This window comes from Lutra lutra, chromosome 8 (assembly GCF_902655055.1).
Source record: "Lutra lutra chromosome 8, mLutLut1.2, whole genome shotgun sequence".
Classification (NCBI taxonomy): Eukaryota; Metazoa; Chordata; class Mammalia; order Carnivora; family Mustelidae; genus Lutra; species Lutra lutra.
In genome coordinates this window covers 88,419,904-88,445,049 of record NC_062285.1, presented here as the reverse complement: position 1 = coordinate 88,445,049, position 25,146 = coordinate 88,419,904, and the positions used below count along the sequence as shown (strand labels likewise).

General features: G+C 41.8%; 1 protein-coding gene across 1 annotated transcript; it reads left to right on the top strand.

Moving 5' to 3' along the window:
• Positions 1-17,269: 17,269 nt before the first annotated feature.
• On the top strand, positions 17,270-22,579 carry APOLD1 (apolipoprotein L domain containing 1). The gene is made up of 2 exons (XM_047740855.1): positions 17,270-17,529; positions 18,799-22,579. The coding sequence occupies exons 1-2, from the start codon at positions 17,527-17,529 to the stop codon at positions 19,540-19,542; spliced, it is 747 nt and encodes a 248-aa protein (XP_047596811.1). The 5' UTR covers positions 17,270-17,526; the 3' UTR covers positions 19,543-22,579.
• Positions 22,580-25,146: the final 2,567 nt, after the last annotated feature.

The following is a 25,146-nucleotide window of genomic DNA, read 5'->3' as shown; positions in this document are numbered from 1 at the left end:
CTCTCCCCTTCTCTCAAATAAATAAATAAATCTTAAAAAAAAAGAAAGAATATAGAGTAGGGAAGAGAGGCAGAGGATTTAAATAAGTCCGCAAAGAAGGCTTGATTGAAAGCGCCTACAAATAGTATGAAATTTATGAATAGAAGAGATAAGGAAAGAAGCCTTAAAATCTTCCAGACAAAACAAATAGAATGCCTGCAAAGGAGGGAGACTCAAACCAACATCAGATCTCTCAACAGCACTGTATTAAAAAGGAAAATCAAAAGACAAGTAGGATGGTGAACCTTATATTAAGATTCATAAAATGCAAATAAAAACAATAACGAGATGCAATTTTTAAGCCAGCTCGGCAAAAATAAATATAAGCATGATACCTATTGTTGAGGGCACAGAGCCATAGGACCTACTCTGTACCACTAAGGGAAGGTAACTGGTTTGTCCACTTCGGAAAACAATTTGGTCATGTCTGGAATAGTTACAGATGCACATAACGTAGCCCTAGGATTCCACTCTGAGACATTCACTCTAGAGAAAGTCTTGCCACAGGACATCAACAAGACTCGGAAGAGAATGTTCAGAGCAATTGTTAAAATAGAAAATTCTATTGTTAAAATAGAAAAATTGGAAGCATGCATTAGAAAATGTATTAGAAAAATGAGTAGTTAACTTGGGTTCTTTTCTTTCTCTCTCTCTCTTTTTAACTGTGTTATGTTAGTCCCAATAGAATACATCATAGTTTTTGATGTAGTGTTCTGTGATTCATTGTTTGTGTATAACACCCAGTGCTCCATGCAATCCACCCTCCTTAATACCCACCACCTGGCTCACCCATCCCCCACCCCCTCCCCTCTGAAACCCTCAGTTTGTTTCCCGGAGTCCATAGTCTCTCATGGTTCATCTCTCTCTCTGATTTCTCCCTGTTCATTTTCCCCTTCCTTCTCCTAATGTCCTCCATGCTCTTCTTTATGTTCCACAAATAAGTGAAAAGAAGGCCCATATGCAACCCGATGCTCATAGCAACAATGTCCACAATAGCCAAAATGTGGAAAGAGCTAAGATGCCCTTCAACAGGCAAAATGAATAAAGAAGATGTGGTCTATATACACACTGGAATATTACGTAGCCATCAGAAAGGATGAATGCCCAACTTTTGCATCAACTTGGATGGGACTGGAGGAGATTATGCTGAGTGAAATAAGTCAAGCAGAGAGAGTCAATTAACTTGGATTCTGTTTATAAAAAGATTATTATAAATCAATCTGATGAGATTATGATTAAGCTTGAGCTTCACATTCAGCATGGGGATGACTTTCACCAATGTAATGTTGAATGAAAAAAGCAAATTGTCAAAAGAAAATATATTCAGTAAGATATAATTTATATAAAATTGGAAACAACCGAAAAAAATACTAAGTATTGATTCAGGATACATATGAAGTAGATAAAACCTAACAAAATGCATGGAATGATAAGCACCAGATGCAGGACAGTGTTTACCACTGCAGGAAAAAGAGGTGGATGCCATCACTAAGGAAACAACAAATCAAAAGAAGTAACTACAGAACATTTGAATCAGACAATTAAAATCTTAAAGATATTGAAACATATAAATCCCATATATGTTGGGTATATATATCCAACAGAGAAATACCATTTTCTTTAATTCACATAAAACATGTACAAAAATTGAGTGTGTAGTAGGCCTGTTTCCCAACCTGTATAGTATGTGGGTCCTGTATACCAGGGGCCAGAGGTTTGGGGATTATAGCCTGACTCCTACCAGCATCCTAATCTGGGGCTCTAAATTCCTTTTGCCCCCAGGAGATGTGCAAATATCATTTTCTATATGTAACATGACACCAAAAGATTTGGGAAGCAGATGCTTGACCATAAAGGAAAGCTCAATAAATTTCAGGCCTCATGCAGTGACTACAATGGAATAAAATTAGAAACTGAGGATAAAAAGAACCACCCTCAAATCTATACACTTAAAAATTAAGACTACAAAGAGACATTTCAATAACTCTTGAATTAAAGGGAAAATCCAAATAGAAATAACATTATTTAGAATGGAACAAAAAAGAATACTGTATGTTAAGACCCATGGAATGGAACCAAAGAAGGAAATCTGTAGTTTAATTAATCAATTTTAAATTTAATTATTTATTTTAAGTTGTCTTTCCACCCAGTGTGGGTCTCAAACTCATGACCTCAAGATCAAGAGTTGCATTCTCCACCACCAAACTGAGCCAGCCAGGTGCCCTGGAAATCTGTAATTTAAATGTACTTTTTTTAGAAAACAAGAAAGAAAATAAGTTCCTAGACTATTAACCCAAGGAGCTAGAAAAGTAACAAACCCAAGGAGAGTAAAAGAAAGGAAATACTGTAGATAAAATGGGAAACTCAGGAATATACATCTGACTTTTTTTTTTAAGATTTATTTTTTTTTTTAAAGTAATCCCTACACTCAGCCTGGGACTCGAATTTATAGCCCGGACTTCAAGTCACATGTTTCCACAACTGAGTAAGCCAGCGGCCTCCATCTTACATTTTTATTTGCTAACTCTGGCAACCCTAAAATTAATGAAAATAGAAAATGAAGTTAGGTTATTTTTGGGGTGGGGAACAAGCAATTAGATAAATCTTTAGAAAGTTTAATCAAAAAAGAAAAGATAAACTTGACTTTGGGATAGAAAGAGACATTATAGAGATTTTTCAGAGTTATTAGAGAATACCATGTGTAATTTGTGTGCCAATATATTTAATGAGATGGACAATTATTGCAGATAACTTGAATGTCAAAAATTGAATCCACAATGAGTAAAAAATCCAAAATACACCAACCACAAAAGAAATTGAAATGACTGTCAAAGGAATACCCACTAAAGAGGTCCATGGTCTAAATACAGTCTGTGTTTTACAATGAATTCTCCCAGGCAAAGAACAGATAATTCCCATCCCATCCAAGCCTTTTCAGAGCACAGAATCAAATGGAAAGTTATGTGACTCATTTTATAATCCTGATGACAAGGACAACACAAGAGAAGATTAACAGACCCAGTCCCATATAGGAGCACAGAAGAATCAATCACTCACTCAACAAGCAAATCTAATTTAGATGTGTTCTGAAAGAATAATGCATCATGACTTATTAAAATTTACCACAGAATGTAAGAATCATCTAAATTAAAATTGTTAACTCGTTTACCACATCAACAGATTCATTTACCAAGTGTTTAATGAGCTCCTGTTACCTACCAGGCACTGTACTGGGAACTGAGAAAACAACAGCAAACCAGCAGCTTTAAAAAATGTTTAAGTCAACTTTATCTGAAACCCTATCATAAGAATCAGAATTCAGTAAGTCTTTCATTTGAGTAAAAATGTAATCACTTAAGTAATAGTAATTTCCTAAACTAAAAATGAGCAAAAATTCAAAATGAATTTTGAACAGAGACTTTTTTTTTTTAAGTCTCTAGTTCATAGGCACCTAGGTGGCTCAGTCAATTAAACATCTGACTCTTGATTTTGGTTCAGGTCATGATCTCAAGGTCGTGAGACTGAGCCTTGCGTTGGGCTCCACGTTGGGCATGAGCCTGCTTGAGATTCTCTCTCCCTCTCCCTCTGCCCCTCCTCCCTTTTATCTCTTTCTCTCTTAAAAAAAAAAAAAATAGAAATAAAAATAAAAAGTTCAGCAGTAGGTGTGATTGAAAGCTGAATCAACTCTGAGGAGAACCCACCACATCAAGATACAGGGATGGTGGAGTGAAATAGTACACAAGAGAATAAAACGAGGCAAATGTTTTGGTGAATGGGTATTTCTCATTGCTTCTGAAGGATGTGGTAGGCTAGGAAAAAAAGGATTGGTAGAAAAGATTTTGAGGGGGTCCATACAGGCTTTCTGGATATACAGGAGGGAGAAGAGGTCCCCTGGACACACTGGCAATGGAGGGCTGTGAATTAGTGAATGAGGCATGTGATAATTAATTCTGTTGTCAGTTTGCTAGGCTGTTGTGCCCAGTTGTTTAGTCAACCACCAGTCTAGATGTTGCTATGAAGGTTGTTTTTTTATTTTTTAATTTAAAAAAAATATTTTATCTATTTATTTGAGCAAGAGAGAGAGAGAGAGCACAAGCAGGGAGAGGGAGAAGCAGTCTCCCACTGAGCAGGGAGCCAGAAGTGGGGCTTATCCAGGAATCATGACCTGAGCTGAAGACAGATGCTTAACTGACTGAGCCACTCAGGTACCCCGAAGGTTGTTTTCTCAGATGTGATTTACCTTTATATCAATAGATTCTGAGTGAAACAAATTACTCTCCACCATGTGGGTGGGCCTAGTCCAATCAGTTGAAGGCCTTAAAAGCAAAGACTAAAGTTTTTCACAGAGGCAAATCTGCCTCCAGATTGCACTGTCTACTCCAGCCTGACTTTCCAGCCTGTCGATTTCACACTCAAAATTGCAACATCAACTTTTCCCTGAATTTCTTGCCAGCCAGCCTGCTCCACCAAGTTCAGACTTGCCTGCTCCACAATTGTGTGAGCCAATTCTTTCAAATAAATCTTTCTCTGTGTGTATATCTTATTGGTTCTGTTTCTCTGGAGAATCCTACTACAGGGCAGAAGAACAAAGTCTGTGAACAAAGGAGAGACTGACTGGAGAGACATGAAAAGATCTGTTCTCAGATGAAACTGTCCCTGTAGTTCAGAACTGTATTGGAGATGACTCTGCCAGAGGGAAAAGTCTGAGTGGTTGCAGGGAGTTTGATTTGTGTTTTGGTGCTTTTATCCTCCCTGTGATACCAGCAGCCAATTTCTCAGATTTCTCTCTATCCGTTCTTTTCCATCAAATCTGCTTCACCATGGAATCCAGAACTGGACCTGTGTGGCTCTTCATAAGCAGCCTCTAGATTTGCTGCTCCCCATGGCTCTTTATAAAGGTGGGCATCTTGTGAGGATAACTCCACACCATCTGAATTTCTTAATATGGCTAATCTCTTCAAAAGTTTTACATTTTCCTCCATTTAGTTTAAGTTGTAGAGTGAGCTTCCCTCCTGTCTCTGCAATTGCTTTCTGTTCTGTTTTTTGGTATTTGTTCTTACCTGTAAAATAAACCTACAATTTACCATTTGAATCATTTTTAAGTGTGCAGTTCAGCGGCATTAACTACTTTCACAATGCTGTGCAACCATCACCACCACTGATTTCCAGAACTTTCACATCATCCCAAATGGAAGCTCTGCCTCTGTGAGGCAAAAACTCCCTATTTCCCTCTCTTCCCAACCCCTGGTAACCACTCTTCTACTTTCTCTTTATGTAAATTTGTGTAGTCTACCTACCTTATAGAAGTGGAATAATACACTATTTGTCCCTTTTTAAAGTTTTTTTTAAGTAAAATCTACACCAACCTGGGGCTCAAACTCACAACCCTGAGGGCAGTAGTCATGCACTCTTCTGGCTGAGCCATACTTGTCCTTTCTACAATTGCTTTTTAGTTGAGTGAAAACTTCTCCCAGGCAAGAAAACTATGAAATCTTCCAATAATTGTTGCCCACACCATCATCTCCAAAAAAAACTCAGAGACTAGAACCTAAACTCATGTTTTCAGGCAACAAGACCACAGGTGGAAGGTTCTCCAGGGGAGGCCTGAAGCCCAGTTCTGAGGCAATCCATGGTCCCTTTGTGGTGCACACGTTCACCAGACCATCTTGTGGTGGTTGTTGGTCCACTGAACCACAGCAGACGTAACCCCTCTTCCCAGAACACCCCATAACCTTCAGCTGGAGCCAATCCTGCATTGATATCAGTCAAGGGAGCAGGCCCAGGGCTTAGAGAAGCACACTGAAGAACTCACTCTACACTCTCTCTTCTCATCCACACTCTAAACATAAATGATTTGTTTTACTTAACTTTTTACTGAAAAACAAAACAGATTAGAAAACGACACAAAACAAATCACTATAAAGAGAACATCTTTGTAACCACCACCTGAGTCAAGAAATAGAACCTGGTTAGCCACCCCAGAAATTCTTTTATGTGTCCCAGCTCCATCTCAACCCCCTGACTTCCCCCACAGGTAACCTTTCTTTTGGTTTTTTGAATGACTTTATTGAGATATAATTCACATACCATGCAGTTCATGTATTTGAAGGGTGGGATTAAATGTTTTTTTAGTACATTCACAGAGTTATGCAACCATTTCCTGACTTTTCTAGAATTTCCTTATACTCAGCACATATAGGAAAGGCAGAAAAAAATGTTTGTTCTGTCCCTTAATTTATCAGCTTTCAAGATACTGAATTATTTTTCTTCCATACTTCAGAAGTGAACTGGTTAGTTGAGTGTTTTGTTGTTGTTGTTTTGGTTTGGGTTTTTGTTTGTTTGTTTGTTTTAAGTAGGCTCCATGTTCAGTGTGGGGCTTGAACTCAAGACCCTGAGTTTAAAAGAATCGTGGGCTTTACTGACTGAGTCAGCCAGGTGCCCCTGTTTTGGGCTCTTTTTTTTTTTTTTTTTTAAGATTTTATTTATTTATTTGACAGAGAGAGACACAGCAAGAGAGGGAACACAAGCAGGGGGAGTGGGAGACGGAGAAGCAGGATCCCTGCTCCCTTGCTCCATGGGGAGCCCGATACAGGGATCGATCCCAGGACACTGGGATCATGACCCGAGCCAAAGGCAGATGCTTAACCAACTGAGCCACCCAGGTGCCCCTGTTTTGGGGCTTTTTAAATGATTATATTCTCATAGTTTTAAATATATTTGATGAGCTTCATCTATTGCAAATTATTAGTGAAGCCCAAATTGTCTCATCTTGGCCAGCATTGCCTCCTGTGTCCCTTTGAGAGCTTTCTTGCGATCTGATATGATGAGCTGCTATCAAGCATGTCAGAAACCTTGGTAATTTAAATAATGTGATATTGATGTAGGACCAAGCAAATAAATTAATAGAAATATGGAGACTTAGTAAGTCATAAGGCCTTGCAGTAAACATCTGTTTTTTTTTTTTTTTTTCCCCAACATTTATTGCATTTTCTACTAGGAACAGTCTCCCAAAGTGTATTTTGGCTATCACTGCTCATTCATTCAGCCTTACTGAAGTGTGTTGAGAGGGACTGACAGCATTATCAGCTCTAGCTGCTGCCTTGATGGACTTCAGCCAATCAGCCTATCCTATCACTTAATTTAAATGACTGTTCTAGAGATGGGTCTGACCAGAGTCCATGAAAAGCAAGAAGACATTCACTGGGTCTTCTAGGCTAGGTGTTGGGGTAATTTGCCTTCCTTTTGATATTAAATTTCTACTTCTTACTGTACATACATTTTAATGGAAGGGGTACTAAAAACCTAGAAGAGTCTATTATTAGAAGACACAGAAAGGTAAAAAGCCATATTGATAGATTGATAATTGGGTCACATGATGTCAGGACAACAAACACCATGAGTATAATTAAAAGACAAACAACTGGATGAAAGTAAACATTTCCCATATATAGAACAAGAATTAGTACCCAAATCACTGTGAACCTTCTACATGTGGATAAGAGAAAAGGCAATCCAATAGAAACGTGGGCAAAGGATATGAGCAGAAAATTCACATAAAAAGATATAGAAAAGGGCAAAACCCCAAACATATGAAACGTGCTCAGTTTCACTCATAAGCAAGAAGGTGCATTTTAAAATTAGGGCACAAGTTTCCAAAGCGTGGACATATCATACGTAGTTCAACCATTTCCCTAGATGATGGGAATTTAGATTATTTTTAATTTACTACACTCAATGCTCAGTGGACATCTGTCTTGCCTCCTTGAATTTATTTCTGTTTCTGAGATATTAAAACTTGTAAGCTTAAGCCTAGAACATGATAGCAGACATCTTGGGGTCTGGGCCCCAAACAGAAGTTGTGCAGGATGTGAATGTCCTCTGCAACTTACCATCAGAATGTTCTTCGGATTTTATTCTTAATCATGTGCTTAATCTAATACACTTAGGGACTCTTGGAACTTTTTCTGGTCAGATTAGTTCAAACAGTCAGAAATTGTTCTCTTTCCTTGAAATAAAGCTGATTGAAGGATTACATTGTCTGAATAGCTGTAGGATTCAGAAACTCTTTTATAAAGACTTACTTTATTTTTAGGTTTAAAAATATTCTTGATTTCTTTTGGATTAATGGTCTAAACAGGCATGTTTTACTGGGGCCTTCCTTTTTTGTTTATTGTCGCTATAGCTTGTTTGTTGCTCATTGTACGTATGTTCCAGGGAAAGGAAGTTGTTGACTTTGACTCTCTGCCCAGGAGGGAGAGAAAATATTTATCAAATTCAAAATATGTATGTCTTTTGTTCCAGCAATTTCACTTTTAGGAATCTCTCCTACAGAAATACTCACCTGTACACAAACATACACATGACCACACCCAAGAATAGTCACTATACCACGATTTGTAATAAACAATTCAATTGAAGATATGATAAATGGCCACCAGTAAAAGAATGGGTAAGTAAATCATGACCTGCCCATAAATTGTGTGACAGCTACATATATCACCTTGGACAAAAATATCTGAATATAAGAAGGTCATGGGTGTCTGGGTGGCTCAGTGGGTTAAAGCCTCTACCTTCCGCTGAGGTCATGATCCCAGGGTCCTGGGATTGAGCCCTGCATCGGGCTCACAGAAGTCAGCAGGGAGCCTGCTTCCCTTCCTCTCTCTCTGCCTGCCTCTCTGCCTACTTGTGATCTCTGTCTGTCAGATAAATAAATAAAATCTTAAAAAAAAAAAAAAAAAAAGAAGGTCCTGGGAGGAAAAAGAACTCACCCCAGCTGGTTCAAATGAAGAGATTTTTAAAATAAGATTTCAAATTTATTTATTTGACAGAGAAAAAGAGAGATCACAAGTAGGCAGAGAGGAAGGTGGGGTGGAGGGTAAGAAGGCTCCCTGCTGAGCAGAGAGCCCAGTGAGGGGCTCGATCCCAGGACCCTGAGATCATGACCTGAGCTGAAGGCAGAAGCTTAACCCACTGAGCCACCCAGGCACCCCTTTTAAAACGAAATTTTTTTTTTTAAGATTTTGTTTATTTATTTGACAGAGAGATAGCACAAGTAGGCAGAGGGGTAGACAGAGAGAGAAGGAGAAGCAGGATTTCCAGTGAGCAGGGAGCCTGACGTGAGGCTCGATCCCAGTACTCTGGGATCATAACCTGAGCCGAAGGCAGACACTGAAGAGATTTTTTTAAAAAAAGATTTCATTTACTTATTTATTTGAAAGCGAGAGAGAGGCAGATGGAGAGGGGGCAGCAGACTTCCCACTGAGCAGGGAGTTCAATGTGGGACTCAATCCCAGGACCTGGGGATCTGATCTTCTGAACTGAAGGCAGACACTTAACCAACTGAGCCACCCAAGTGCCCCTCAAATGAAGAAATTTCAAGAAAGGGTTTACTTACAGAGGCTGAGCAGTATTAGGCTAACAAAGAAGAGATGGGCAAGTTCCTACAGACTAGTAATAATGGAAAGCCATTACCATCCCTAGGGCTTTGGGTACAGAGGAGAGGACAAAACAGGAGCCCAGTGACATTTGAAACCATAGAGGCAGGGCCACCAATGGAACTATAGACAAAAAGGGATGAATCTACTGCAAGAGACAGAGCTGTGGCTGGTGAAAACAGGCAAAGAACACTCTGACTTCTTCCCTCCTATGCTCTGATCTCTTGCTAGTCCCTCCCATTGGCTGGCCCCAGTCAGAAACATCTGGCAAAGGAGGCTGAGTGAAACGATCCATAGGGGTCAGCCTGCTGGGACACGGAGTAGGACAGAGAGAAAGTCCAAAAAATGACCTATGGGGATAAGAAAATGACTAGCACGATGTTTATGTTATATTTTTTAAGTGAAAAAAAAGTTGCATAGCAATATATACAACAGTATGCTACTTTTGTAAAAGAAACTCACAACACATATTTGCATAAACATTAGGTAAGAACACGTGGCAAACTATGAACCTCAGTGTTGCTTCTAGAGGGTGAGAACAGATGGAGAAGGAAAACTTTCTAAATTTCTACATTTTTATTTTATATAAACATGTTACAAAAAGTACTTCTTTGGTGGCTAGGGAAATCAAGATAACTATATTTCCCATGAAAACAGAGCATTTTTACAGTTAATGTGAAGACCAAGTAGGAGAACCCCTAAATGATTAATAATTGACTCATTCATGGGCGCTGCAGAGAGAAACACTCCCCAATCCATTTTCATTATTATTATTTTTAAAGATTTTATTTATTTACTTGAGAGAGTGAGTGAGAGAGAGAGAGAGAGAGAAAACACAAGTTGCGAGGGAGAGGAGCAGAGGGAGAAGGAGAAGCAGACTCCTCACTGAGCAGGGTGCCCCATGCGGGGCTCCATCTTGGGACTCCAGGATCATGACCTGAGTGGAAGGCAGACACTTATGTGACTGTCCCACTCAGGCGCCCCTATTATTATTATTTTTTAAAGGTTTTTAAATTTATTTTTAGCGGGAGAGGAGGGGGGTGGGGCAGAGGGAGAGAGAAAATCTCCAGCAGCCTCCCTGATGAGTACAAAGCCTGATGAGGGGCTTTAATCTCACAACTCTAAGATCACAACCAGAGCAGAAACCAAGAGTCAGCTGCTCAACCGACTGAGCCACCCAGGTGCCCTACATGTTAATTATTTTAATGTTAAAGAGTAAATTTTGTATGCTGTAGTGTTGGTTAGGGTTCTCTGTTATAAAGATGAGAACTCAAAGATCTCTCAAGGAATAAAAGGAAACTAAGGATACACAGATGGCTGATGGAACACAGTGATGGAGAAAAAGAAAAAGTGAGACTCTTCTGTTTGCCTCCAGGCAGGTCCCTGTCTCTCTCTTGTTCCCGGCAAACACAACTTCTCTGTTCTTTGGGGGCACATAATAGGCAAAATGTAGCTGACTCACAGATCTGGACTTCCATACTTCAGTTGTGGCCACTGGATGAACTCAACTCTCTTTGGGTTCATTTTCTAAACTCCCAGGAGAAAGAATCGGATTGGCCAAGTTTGGTTCAGCTGGTCACCTCTGGTCCAGTTGGCTACAGTTGGGTGAAGCAGGATGTAATGTAGTACTAATACAGATCCTGGAATCTTCTGGAAGGAGATGAAGAGATACTGTTAGACCAAGGTTAGGGGTTATATTCTTAAGCTACCTGCTACAGTTGCAGACAAGGCAGAGAACATTATAAATTGATGAGTTAAAAATCACTTTTAGATTGTTCCATAGCTGAAAGGTAAAAAAAAAATTTCTGAGGGAGCCAGGACTCAAGCCTGGTGCAGAGCTTTACCTTGTAGAATATGCTTTCCCTCTTTTTCAAAGGTAACTTAAAATTTTTTTAGCATAGAAAGTAAAGGCAGAGATACTTTTTTAAAGTGCTAAATTTTAGGAAAAGTGGATTAAAAGTTATTTTCTCACCCAATTCAAAAACAAATAGAGTTTAAACCCTACTATAGAAACCATTTATTCATTTTTTTAAAAAGCAAATAACCAGAACAGTAACAATCCACTTTCAGTGTATTGGAAGATACATCCTTGCTTCACTATAATGTTTAATGTGAAATGACTAAATTCTTCTATTAAAAAAATAGGCTTTGAGCAAAGTCAAAAAAGAAAACCAAAATCCAACATTCTCTTGCCTATAAGAGACACGCTAAAAATTAAACCCTTCAAGGAGTCTAAAAGTTGGGGGAGAGCTTAAAATTTATTATGCCTCTGTACATATAAAGCCAGCAGGTGTTCTAATCCAGGTTGCAATGATTATTGTATATGTGTGAGAACTTGAGAGATAATGACTAAGCTTGGGAAAGGGAGAGACAAAGGTAATAGTTTCCTGGTGTCCTGTCCTGGGAGATAAGAGAATCTTTATGGCTATTGGCGGGATGTGGACTCAGCTGCAGTCTTTCTGGCACCAGCAGAAGAGGCTTGTGGTAAAGAAGATATGCTGTAATGGAGCCTATGGGGCAAATGCTTCTATGTTAATGAGGTAATGTATGTTTCACCCACGTGATCCCAGGTGTGCTGTGCATGTGTGCACACCTGTGGAGGGGGAAGGAGGACAAAATCAAACTGGCTTCAGGGAGACTGGGCCAACCAAAGAGCTCTCAGTGTCAGATTTGTCCAGAAGAATAAGTAAGATTATATTTTTTTTCCCAGAAGAAGACAATGATGACAGGTTCTCATTTTAAAAATACAATTTGGGGGCAGCTGTGTGGCTCAGTGGGTTAAAGCCTCTGCCTTTGGCTCAGGTCATGGTCCCAGGGTCCTGGGATAGAGCCCCGCATCTGGCTCTCTGCTCAGCGAGGAGTCTGCTTCCCCCCCCCCCCCCCGCTCTCTCTGCCTGCCTCTCTGCCTACTTGTGATCTCTGTCTGTCAAATAAATAAATAAAATCTTAAAAAAAATACAATGTGAAGCAGTGATTTTCAAAATTATATTATACTGAATCAAAAACAAATTGATCAGGGAAACAGAATTGTGCTTCTAGAAATAGATGTAGACAATAGTAACAAATCAATATAAGACAAATTAGCCCATGTATAGAACACATTTATCGGAAAGCATAGTATTATTTTATAAAAGTGAGAAAATTATTATGTCAATCTGGAGAAGAATTAGCCTAACTTCCATCAAGCACCATTATAAACTCCAGGTAGGTCAAAATAGATGAAAACATTTATGGTGGATGCTTTCTTTTTCTTATTTCTTTTTTTCCTTAGGCATCATTTTCTCTCTCCTCTGACACCCCACCATAATTTCCTACTGTAAAATTTCTTCTCTCTGAGTATAGGTAGTGTTAATGCGAGGGTAAAGTTCTGTAACTATCTTGCATTTGGAAGCTGGAATGATTCACTCTCCCTCTCTCTACCCAGTGCAGACAGGGGATGGGCACTTGACCCAAGCTCGGCCAAGCCAGTGGTCACTCCTAGAATTTTGATGCGTAAGCTGATGCCAGTACAAGAAAGAGCAGTGGTTGGTCAGTGGCATCCAAACAGGCCATTCCAGCTGTAAGACAGCTGCTATCCTTCCAGCTTTGGTTTGGCAGAGCTCCTTGGTTCATTCTCAGGCACGCTCCTGCAGGCACATATCAATAGTTTCCAATAGTTTGATTATATTAGCCAGAGTGAGATGCTTTCTATATTCACAGAGAGACTCTAATTCCCGAGAAATAACTGAGGACGAAGAGAGTGTACGAGATGGCTTGTGGTGTTGTAGTTCATCTTGGAATATATATCTCCTCCACAAGAAAAGCACTCTGGTAGATGGCCTGATGGTTTGCATTTCTTCCTCTTGCCTCCTGCTGTGGCAGGAGTTACTTCTTTATCCCATCGTTGTTGGCCATGTGACTTGGTTGACCAATAGAATGTAAGTGGGTATGATAAGTAGTGCCATGTCTGAGCAGAAACTTTAACGATGAGTTGCCAGTTTTGTTTCAAAATAGATATTTTCTTGAGCACCTCGGTGGCTCAGCCGGTTAAGCACCTGTCTTCAGCTCAGGTCATGATCCCAGGGCCCTGGGATCCAGTCCCACATTGGATTCCTTGCTTAGTGGGGAGTCTGCTTCTCTCTCTGGCCCCCTGCTGGCTTCTGAGTGTGTGCTTGCTCTCTCTCTCTCTTGCAAAAATAAATAAACAAAAAACCTTAAAAAAAAACCACCCCAAAATACATATTTTTTCTTTTATCTACTCCATTCCGTCTTGGCAATACTTGTCAAATCCACAATAATCTCATTCATTTACTTTAGTAGCCTTCTAACTCATTTCTGGCCTTTTAACTGTGTTTCTCTGGAAACCGTCCTTCATACAACTGTCAGTGATGGCAAATCTAACCCTGTAAAGCCACAGATTAAGGCCTTCCCTGGCTCCCTGTCCCCCATGTGGCATTTGAGAGCCATCAGGATTTATCTGTACATACCCTCTCAGCCTCATTCCTGGACAGTCCCAGCTTTATGCTTAGCCAAGTGGAATTGTCTAAAACATCTTGAACATTCCTCCATGCCTTTGTCCATTCTGTTCCCTTCTTCTGTCCTCTCCCTCCTAATTCAGTCCAAATAACATCTGTTCAACTCTCAAGTAGATACGCTTCCAGAAAGCCCTCCCTGGAACTTCCTAGGCATGCACTTTCCAACTCTGCTTCCTCAGTGCACACACATCTGACACTCTCCACATCGACTTGAAATGATTTTTTTCTGTAGCTTTCAGTCTAACAGACTGCCATTTCCTGTCTTATAAGACACCATTTCTGTCTTATTCAGGTTTTAGTCCTCAAAATCTAGCATGATGCCTGGCACACAGTAGGTTTCCAATACACATTCACGGAGGTGAAATAAACCAAGCAAGTGAACCATTATATAAGAAAACTGAGTTGTCTTAAATCCTATAGCTGGGATTCCTAAAAGCTAAGGGCATTTTAAAATGGTTCTTCTGGAAAGCAGTATAGCCACTGTAACAAAAACTACAAAAATGTTCTCCTTCCTTCACTTGGGATTTTCCTATTTGTGAATACTCCCCAAAGAAATAATCCAAATGGGTAAAATGTACACAGATGTTCCAGGCAACTCTAGTTATAATTGTGGGAAAAAAAAAAAAAAAAACAAACCCTGGAAGCTATCCAAGTGTCTAATAGGGAAATGACTAAGCAAACAATAGGATTATTACATAGCTATTAAAAATGACAGAGGTGAGGACTGTGTCAACATAGAGAAGTGTGTATCTGCAGAAACGTTAAGTGGGAAAAAGAACACAGACCAGCGTTTAAACAATAGTGGTTAATGAGAAGTGTGTACATTAACAAGCTTCAGAGGCCAGTATGGAAAAATGAAGATGGCTGGAGTTCACTGGATGTTTTTTTTTTTTTTCCCCTGTGCATTCCATGAGTTGATGACAATAATAGTTGAGATATCATTGCAACATAATGTTCTGAAAGTCCTCTGGTGTATAGCGATCTAAGTAATCTACCAGCTTACATATTCCAAGAGAGAATTTCATGCTAAATTCTCATAAAATTATGAAAATAATGACATTTCTTTGAGAGAACAAAATACTTTAGTTTCTTTCTTTCTTTCTTTCTTTCTTTCTTTCTTTCTTTCTTTCTTTCTTTCTTTCTTTAAAAGATTTTATTTGTTCAAGAGAGAGAGAGGAATCATGAGCAGGGGGAGAGGCAGAAGGAGAAGGAGAAGCAGACTCCTCACTGAGCAGGGGGCCTGATGCAGGGCTTGATTCCAATAACCTGGGATCATGACCTGAGCCGAAGGCAGACGCTCAACTGACTGAGCCACCCAGGCGACCCTGTTTAGTTTAATTCAACAAGCAATTCTGAGAGCTTCATTATGTTCTAGAGCACTTACATTCACAAGACATTAATGAAACACAAGGACAAAATTCCTCAGATGGATAGGAGTTATTCTTTTCACTTACTTTTATTTGAGTGACTGTACATATTAGGACCTATTAACAAAGGAAAGTTTGAGAGACCTCACAGTCATGAATAGTCTCCAAAGAGGTTCTATGTATAGTCACTGAGATATACTGATAAAGATTAAAAGGAAAAAGTCCTCATCATATAATTCTAAACTTGTGTTGCTTTACCCCTGTAGTACACTGTGAATTAATATTTTATAAATCCTATGTTTAGTTTGTGAGTAGTAAAATACTGACATTGCGAGATACATTACATTGCAATTAAAAAAACCACAACTTTTTATAACTTGAGAAAGAAATGTTTCATTTTTATTTTTTAAAGTTTTTTTTTTTTTAAGATTTTATTTATTTGACACAGAGAGAGGGTATACAAGCAGAGGGAGGGGCAGACAGAGGGAGAGGGAGAAGCAGGATCCCTGCTAAGCAAGGAGCCCAATGCGGGGCTTGACATGGGGCTGGATCCCAGGGTCCTGGGATCACGACCTGAGCCAAAGGCAGATGCTTAACCAACTGAGCCACCCAGGCGCCCCTCAAGTGTCCATTCTTATAAATAATTCAAAGTATTATGTTGACCATTCTCCTATACTTTCTCTTTCTTCTTCATAGTACAGGTCTGTACTATGATTACTCATGCTCCAAAGAAGATGGTCCTTCTGTATCCCATTAAAATTCCTCATCCAAGAGATAAAAATTTAATCATAGTCATCTAAACCCCCAACACACAAGAAAATAGCAAGGAAAGCTGGAAACTGAAGAATAGTTTATGGGGCACCTGGGTTGCTCCGGTGGTTAAGGGTCTGCCTTTGGCTCAGGTCATGATCTCTAGGTCTTGGGATCAAGTCCCACATCGGGCTCCCTGCTCAGTGGGGAGTCTGCTTCTCCCTCTACCTCTGCCCCTCCTATTGTTCATGCTTGCTCTCTCCTTCAAATAAATAAATAAAATCTTAAAAAAAAAAAAGGACTATGGTTGTAAATAGTAGCAAATGGTGTTGTGTTGATAAATACCAAGCATAGTTAAAAAGGTGGAGAATTTAATTGTGTTCCAGAAAGAAAAGGCTGTTAAGACTTTCTAGATGAACCAGAGAGTTGGGACAATGATTATTTAAGTGAAATAATCCTCATTGGAGGGTGCAAGAACGAGAAGGATGATGTATTTGAGGTTTCCCGGCTGAGCTCCAGACACTGATCTGAATGCCCCAGAAAGCAGCCACGGATGCTATACGTGTTTTTCCCTCCTGAATACCCAGATAATTGCCCTTCAGCCTATGTTCCACTAACCTGGGACTAAAATCTGTTCACTTAACTATTACATGGACACAACTGCCACTTCAAATGAAAACCCAGGAAGCCAAATTGCAGCTGCTGTTGAAAGTGTATAATTAGCTCCTTGTGCAGCCTGACCCAACTGATTTCTCTGACGTATTTGGCCTGCCATGTGCCCTTTCTGAGACCTCCAGCATCTTCTCCACAGCTGGAGATGCCCGAAACTGCACGGAGCACTTCCTGTGGGTGTGGCCTTACATTCTTAAGGCTGCGCGCTGAGTGGATCGCGTTTCAACCACGCGGCCTCATCATGCTTTTTAAAATACAACAGTGGACTATAAGTGGCTATATCAGACATAAGAGGGTTCCCTCCTTTCTTTTTCTTTAAAAAAAAAAATGATTTTGTAATGATGTCTTCTCAAGAAACACTATAATTGGTCAGCCTAGGGTGCGTTTTTTGTCCTCCCATATAACGTCATTAGCTATTCTCAGGAGAGGAAAGGCAGGGTATGCCCCCTGGGAGAATGACAACACTTGTTTCAAGTTGGGGAAGAGCCTGTGGGTCTTTTCCTGCGTTTGGGGGAAAGCGAACACACAATGTTCGTTTCCTAAATACGGGATGTGCTGTGTGGCTGGCAGGTCATTTTCCACCATGTCACATCCTTCTGGTTGAAGGCAGCAGGGGTTAGGACAGGAAACGGCAAATTCTCAGAATGAGACAAGGCTTTCCCAGGGCAGTCATTGGTTCTCTGGGACTATAAAACATGCTCATCCAGAAACAGCCTCAGATTTTTCTTTCCTGGAGATAGCCAGAAGTGAATGGTAAGTGGGGGAGGCCAGAGGGATTCTGTCTAAAAGACAGCCATTGGAATTGTAATCCTGGGGTTATATCCTTGGTCCACTACATATTTTCTGTGACGTTTCCTCATTTTGCTAAGAGGTGTCTTTGCCTGGGAATGTATCACTGGTGGGTGGGATAACCAGGGCATGCAAATAAAATTAAGACCAAGGAGTCAGGAGACCAAGATTCTAGAAGGTTCTGTGAAGAATCAGCTGCATCTAGAACATGTCTGTATTTTGATTTTCTCATCTTTCAGAGGAGAAAATGATTCTGCTCTGATACCTCACAGTATCGAAATGCTCTATTTCTATGGCTCATTTGCCACTTTCGAAAAGTTCCTAATAACGAGGAGTACAGTGGATATGAAGGTGGGACTCTCTAGCAACTAGGAAGGAGGTACCTTTACCCCAGAAACGCAGTTCTCTTAGTCATCTTCAGTTGACTTCAACTTGGTACGAGGTAGCCCTCGGTGAGTTGTTAAACTAAAATGCTGGGCACTTTATTTTATTCAGCCATTATTCATTTCTAAAGAAAGATTTCATCATAAAGAAACACAGTGGTATTAATTTAATGCAATTTAGTTTTAATTGTGCACCCACCAAATAGTGAGAATAGAAAAAACTGCCCAAAGGACATCTTAGGCTTGATTCTAAAGTCAGAGCCTGGAAAAATAACAAGCAGGAGAGTCGCTTCAGGGAACTATCTAACTTAGAATGATTAGTTTCTTACATCCAAGAGACAGTATGATTTTTGAGTTTTGGGGGGGCTTGTCTTTTTCTCTCATCAGAGGGGGAAAAAAATGTCTTGCCAAACTCGTAGGATCCAAGTCTTCATGTAAGGAAAGGGCTTTGTGAGCTGGTACAACCCAGCACCTGCAAAGTGCGATCCTTCTAGCAGAGCAGAGGCCTCAGCGTAGTAGATTTCCAGAGCCACCACTCCCTCCTCCCTGAGCTTATGGAACAGTTAATCAAGTGCACCCTTAACGCTCCCCCGGAGAGAAGCGGACCAGAGCCTCCCTCCCGCTTGCACGTGCGTTTTAAGGTCCCGAGCACTTGTGTGGCTCCTTCCAGATTCCAGAACCTGTCTCTGCGAGCTCGACACGCAGGCCTCGCCGGGCGGGGGCCTGTTTGTTCCCCCGCCCCCGGCGCCGCCAGGGCTGTCGTGTCTAACCCGGGCGTGCGGGAGGCGCGAGCGCGGCGCGGGCGGGCACGGAGGCTCCGGACTCTAACCGCGCGTCTGTGTCCCCGCAGGGCATGGAGCGGCCTGCGGCCCGGGAGCTGCAGGGCGCCGACGCGCTGCGCCGCTTCCAGGGGCTGCTGCTGGACCGCCGCGGCCGGCTGCACGGGCAGGTGCTGCGCCTGCGCGAGGTGGCCCGGCGCCTCGAACGCCTCCGCCGGCGCTCCCTGGCGGCCAACGTGGCTGGCAGCTCGCTGAGCGCCGCGGGCGCCGTGGCAGCCATCGTGGGGCTCTCGCTCAGCCCGGTCACCCTGGGCGTGTCGCTGGTGGCGTCGGCCGTGGGGCTGGGGGTGGCGACCGCCGGAGGGGCCGTCACCATCACGTCCGACCTCGCCCTGATCTTCTGCAATTCCCGGGAGCTGCGCAGGGTGCAGGAGATCGCCGCCACCTGCCAGGACCAGATGCGCGAGATCCTGAGCTGCCTCGAGTTCTTCTGCCGCGGCCAGGGCCGCGGGGACCGCCAGCTGCTGCAGTGCGGCCGGAACGCCTCCATCGCCCTGTACAACTCTGTCTACTGCGTCGTCTTCTTCGGCTCACGTGGCTTCCTTATCCCCAGGCGGGCGGAAGGGGCCACCAGGGTGAGCCAGGCTGTGCTGAAGGCCAAGATTCAGAAACTGGCGGAGAGCCTGGAGTCCTGCACCGGGGCCCTGGACGAACTCAGCGAGCAGCTGGAGTCCAGAGTCCAGCTCTGCACGAAGGGCGGCCGTGGCCGCGACCTCAAGATCTCTGCTGACCAGTCCGCAGCGCTGTTTTTCTGAGAACATCCTTTCCCTTCATGACCGAGGCCAAAAACCATCCCCATGGGATGCTCTAGATTTGTAGCTCCCTCAGGAAAACAACACCAAGTTGGATGAGGAGCGGAATGCAAAGGATGAGAAAGACTGTTCTTGAAACTGGGGGGAAGGAGGGAGTGCCCAGAGCCCTTCTTTTCCTATCACCGTGGCATCCTGCCTGGGGTTGTGTGCTAGGGACTTTTTACTTGCCTAATCCTATGGGCTATGTGAACTGAAAACTCTTGTTCTTTATCAAAACCGTTCAGTTGCCACACTGGTGGGCGCCCCTGTATTAAAGTTGACTCAGGGTCCTTGCCCCAGCCCTGGTGGTTTGAGCAGAGGTTGGGGAGGCTGTGTGTGAGGCCACCCTCTGGGGCCTCTCCAAGCCCCACTAGGCTCTGAGGTCCTCAAAATGAGGAGGAGACACTAGCTTTTAAAACTTCTCTTCCAGAGTTTCTGAGTATAAACAACTCCAGAGTCCGGAGCAAATCAGGTCCCTCTGAACTGTGTAGCAGGGTTCAGGACCCAAGAGGGGCCTCTCCCATTCTCACACTCTTCCTTCCACCCTCTGGGTGCCTGCTCTCAAATCCAGCCTGGGGCAGAGTGGGTATTTCTGAAGGGCTTCATAGCCAGACCTCCGGATATTCTGGGAGGGAAACCGAGTAAACGGTCATCTGAATCCCACCCCCTTGCAACAAGCCGCTGAGGCCAAGGACGATGAAGTGATGCACAACCTTCCTTACCCGCATCCTAGTGCACAGAAGAGATCAGTGGCTTTGAGTTAGTCCTGGGTTTATTATAGGCTCTGTCACTACTGTGGGACCTTGGCCACTTAATTTCTCTGAGACTTGGCTTCCTGGTCTGTGAAACAGATGCTAAAGTCACCCTGTTTTAAGGTATTGAGATGAAGTGCCAAGCACAGTGTCTGACTCAGGAAGTGTGTGCCCCCCTCCCCCTGTCCGACTGGCAACATTAGCATCACCTGGGAGCTTGGTAGAAAGGCAACTTCTTGGACTCAACAGTCGACTTAAGGAATCAGAAACTCTGGAGGTGGGGCCCAGCAGCCTGTGTTTAAAACAAGCCCACAGGGGAATCCTGATATCCACTAAGTTTTGAAGAGTACTGCAACAGATGTTGTTGGTTTCTGATCCCCTCGTGGGCGTTCATGAAGTCTCACGGCCTCTCCAGGGGCTCCATGGTCTTCAGAGTCATTCACAGAAGGTCAAGGACAGACAGGGTCCCAAAAGTGAAAGAAAGAGTATGTGCAGGATCTGTCAGGGCGTCCTGGGGCAATTTCCCACCCTGCGAAGTAAGGGATATAACAAAATACCCCTCTAGAGGGCAGTGTTGCCCACTCATTGCAGGAACTGGTACACAAAGGACCGTGAACTTAATGCAAATTGACCTTTGTTACCTTCTCTGAAGACTGCTGGCCTTGTTTTTTTTTTTTTTTAATTTATTTTAAGTTTGTTATTTAATTGCTGTTTATTATTTGCATTTAAATGTATTTAATCACCATGCCACGTTTAGAAAATAATAGGAATAGCATGTTTCTGATCGGGAGGCTGTGGAGGCTCTTTTCAGGAGATGACGCTGAGTTTTGCCTTCCTAAGGTGGGGCATGACTTGGAAATAGCATTGCTCTCCTTGAATAAGTCTCTCTCCAGGAGAGGGGGAATTTTATTTTCTAGTGATCTGAGTGATCCTTTTAGGTAAATGTGGGAAGTTCTGAATAGAGAGACCACAGACGAATTTAGGCTTCCCAATGGAGGTTTGACTTGCGGGCTATAGAAAGGATGCAAGCATATTTATCCTGAAGGTACTTCGCCAGCAAATAACACTTGACCTGAAAGGGAACCTATTTTGTTCGGGGAGGAAAAGAACCCATTAGAGTCATGAGAGGGAGGCACTCAGACCAGGGCAGCCTCATGTCTTGTGACATTATGTCTTGTGACATTATGTCTTGTGGGTGATAGGCAAATAGCTTATGTGGTGATGTGTTATACTTTAACTTTGGGAGCTGTAGGGAATCACAAGCTGTCTCTAAGAAAATACTTACCATTTCTTCAATTTCCATTCCTACAGCCATAATGTTGAAAATATGTTGAAAAGCCTTTGGGAACCACACACCCAACACTTGGCTGTGTTATTTAGTTGTTTAACATGCTTTAAATTTACCCGGTCTACCCCCATGTTTCCCAGTGGTGGCAGAATGTCTGAGGAACTGTAATCTCAGCGCTGGGGAGAGAGCTTAGTGATTCTGTGTTTTTATTTCTCCTATAAATTGCAATTGATCCTTGTTTCTTTTGAAGCTGGCACTGGTTTCTTTTTAAACTGGTATCATTTCTTAGACCACCTTGTACGAATGCTAGCATTTTAGATCACCAGAATGTACTTTACATCGTCGTCTGGGTTGTGTCTCAAAAGCACAACTACTCCCTGACTCCATCTTTTATTAATGCTTAAGTTTGCATCATAGTCTTCCAATGGGTGGGTTGTTCCCTAGAAATTAATTGGATATTTCAGGAAGCAACAGGAGCAACAGCGGCAGCAAATTTTCCTATCATTAGGGTATTTTGGGGGATATCAAAGTCATAAATTCCCAAAGTTATCATTTCAGTAGCCCCCCTTTACATCTAAGGAAGAGTGTCTACTTTGGAACAATACTTTGCACATTATAGGAGCTCAATACATGCATTTAAATAATTTAATGGACTGCTTAGCTATAGTATTAGAATTTATTGGTAATGAAATGTTATCCATTCTTTTCTGGGTCTGATATAAAAAGCGGAGCCTCTACCAGGATTTAGCCAAGTCCAGTTAAATGGATCCTAGAGACAAATACTTATTTATTTCTTTTGGGGGAATGCAAATAAGGCTTTTCCTTAAGGCCTTCATTCTGTAAACAAACAGATCGAAATGGTATGTTGCAAAAGGAAGAAGAGAGAGGAGTATTTAGATTACAAATGTACTTCAGAAAAATGTCCAAGCTTGAAAAATAAAAATTTTGTTCTAAGATTTAAGTGCTTCTGTTAGTTTCTTGGGTTTATAATAGTTTGGATTGTTTTTTTTCCACAAAAAAGGAGGTTCATTTGGTTCTGCATTTCAAGGATTCAGTAAAACTACATTCTATGGAAAAAGTGATCCTTAGCAAACATTCTGATCTTCATTGCTCTGATGCCTTTGCCCTCAGGCACCTGTCACTTCCAAAATGGCAATTGTCATAGTGGAAAGTAGTTACTGGGAGAAAAAAGAGAAGAGAGGTGTAGAAACCAGCCTAGATCAGATAAGGCAAACAATCAGTCAACTTGATATATTTCTCATTCAAAATCTTAGTGTGAAAAGGAAGTAAAGGGAAGTGAGACATCGCCATAAAACATTGTGCAGAGATTAAGTGGGGATACAGTTAAATGCAGCAATTTCTGAACTCCACATTTTTTTCCCACTGTAGCAAAATAAGTCCTTTCCTTTCATTGAAAAAAAAAGGCCCATTCCACAAACTTTTTGACCTATCTGTAATTAATTACCTAATCTCATGTCTGCCTGCTGTGAATTAATAACTTTGAAAAGGGGCAGATGTGTAATCATGTTCACTTAGAATATTCAGTGTTGAACTGTATAAATGAACTTTTAAACTTTTTTTTTTAAGATTTTATTTATTTATTTGACAGACAAAGATCACAAGTAGGCAGAAAGGCAGGCAGAGAGAGAGAGGAGGAAGCAGCCTCTCCGCTGAGCAAAGAGCCCAAGGTGGAGCTCGATCCCAGGACCCTGGGATCATGACCTAAGACAAAGGCAGAGGCTTTAACCCACTGAGCCACCCAGGCGCTCCTATAAATGAACTTTTAAAAAGTAATCAACTCCTATTACAGGAATTCTCTTATTATCTAGAAGTCTCAGCAGTTTCAAAACCTTTGGATATAATTGCAATGCAGGAAGCAATTGAAAGGAAACCTAGAATCAGCCAAACCAACCTTCACAAATCCCAAACACTAGAGAGAGGCAGAAAGGAAGGGTGAAGGCAAAACTCCCCCAGAAATTTCTAGGAGACTTCACCTTGCAAGTAACTGATCTTGACCTTGCAAGGCCTGTGGGAAACTGTAGTATTTTTAGCTACCAGTTTGCTGTTCCCAATATACCTAGGATTCAGTTTGTAAGGAAAAAAAGGAGGGTGGACATTGAGTGGAAGGTCTGGCAATCCAAAGACTGTGGTGGTCGCTGCAGTCTTTTGAGAACTTCTGGCCTGGATGTGATCTCACTGAGTGCCAGCCTGAGACTCCACCCTGGAGACTCCCCTGGGTCCTCTGAATGTCGCACTCTTAATGACGTGCAGGGAAAAAAAAAAAAATTGCTGCATTGGTGGGACTGTTTGCAAAGGCCAGCCAAAAGTTGGGATCTTATCTTTGCTGAAGCATATGGCATTCCTGTCATGACAAGTGTCCTCTTAGTGAATTGCAATAAATCTCTCCTTGTTGAGTTGACAGGAGGTTGGGATGGTGCCTTTTGCTCTGCCAAACCCCTATTGGAGAAGGTAAACCCTGCTGTGGTCTGGAATAGGACAAAGAGGGAGCCCCAAGATCTGGAAATAATCCCTTAGCAACCAGGGACATGTTTGGAGGGGGGAAATCATGCTGATGAAACAAGACCACTGCAGGGGCAAAGAAGGAACATTAGGGCTCCTCCGCACCCCCAATCCTGATTGGCAGTAGCCTTAAGTCGTGGAGAGAAAGTCTTCCAATGTATTGTTGCCTGCACAGGTAAAACCTGGCTATATCAAGCCACATCTGCAAAGAATGAGGTTTAATCCCATTTTGCATTTCCAGTGTAAGCCCAGGGCTGGAAGTGCAGGCAGGCTTATGACCTGATTTGCCCTAGAACTTTAGCAATGAGTCACAGCCAAAGTCCTCTGGCTCCCAAATACACAGGGATAGTCACAGTATGGCTTGTTCCAGCATCTGTGGGGATGCAGGTTGCCAAATTTACCCAAATTTTTGTAAACGGAGTCAGGGAGGGGTGATGATGTCTCACATCTTTCTTTTAGGTTAAAATGTCTTTTTTCCAGGCTCCCTGGTTGGCATGCAGACATTTATTCTGCCTTCCCCTTGCTATTAAAATTATACTCGTGAAACGTTGAAGAACAATACTTTTCTCAGTGCTTAAATAAAATGACATGTAGATAAATAAATACAAAAGATGTGGATATTTAATGATAATAGTAATTACTAATATCGATTGAAAACTTCCTTGTTCTAAGTACAGTTTGACATGTATTATCACATTTACCTTACAAAAATCTTATGGGGTGGACAGTAAGATTACCCCATATTATTAAAGAAAGTAAGGACGTGAGACGTTGTACAGCTAGCAAGAGGTGTCCCAGGATTTGAATCCTGGCAACCTGACTCCAGAATTATGCTCCTTAGCTCTTCTGAGAGTGTGTATATTAATAATAAAAAAAAAATAGCTCACGATATTGACAACATTATGAACAACAAGCTGAATGATTCATTCATTCATCCAGAAAATACATGTTGAATACTAACCTTGTACTAGCTACTGTCATTTGTGGGCAATGTAGACAGAGTTCTAG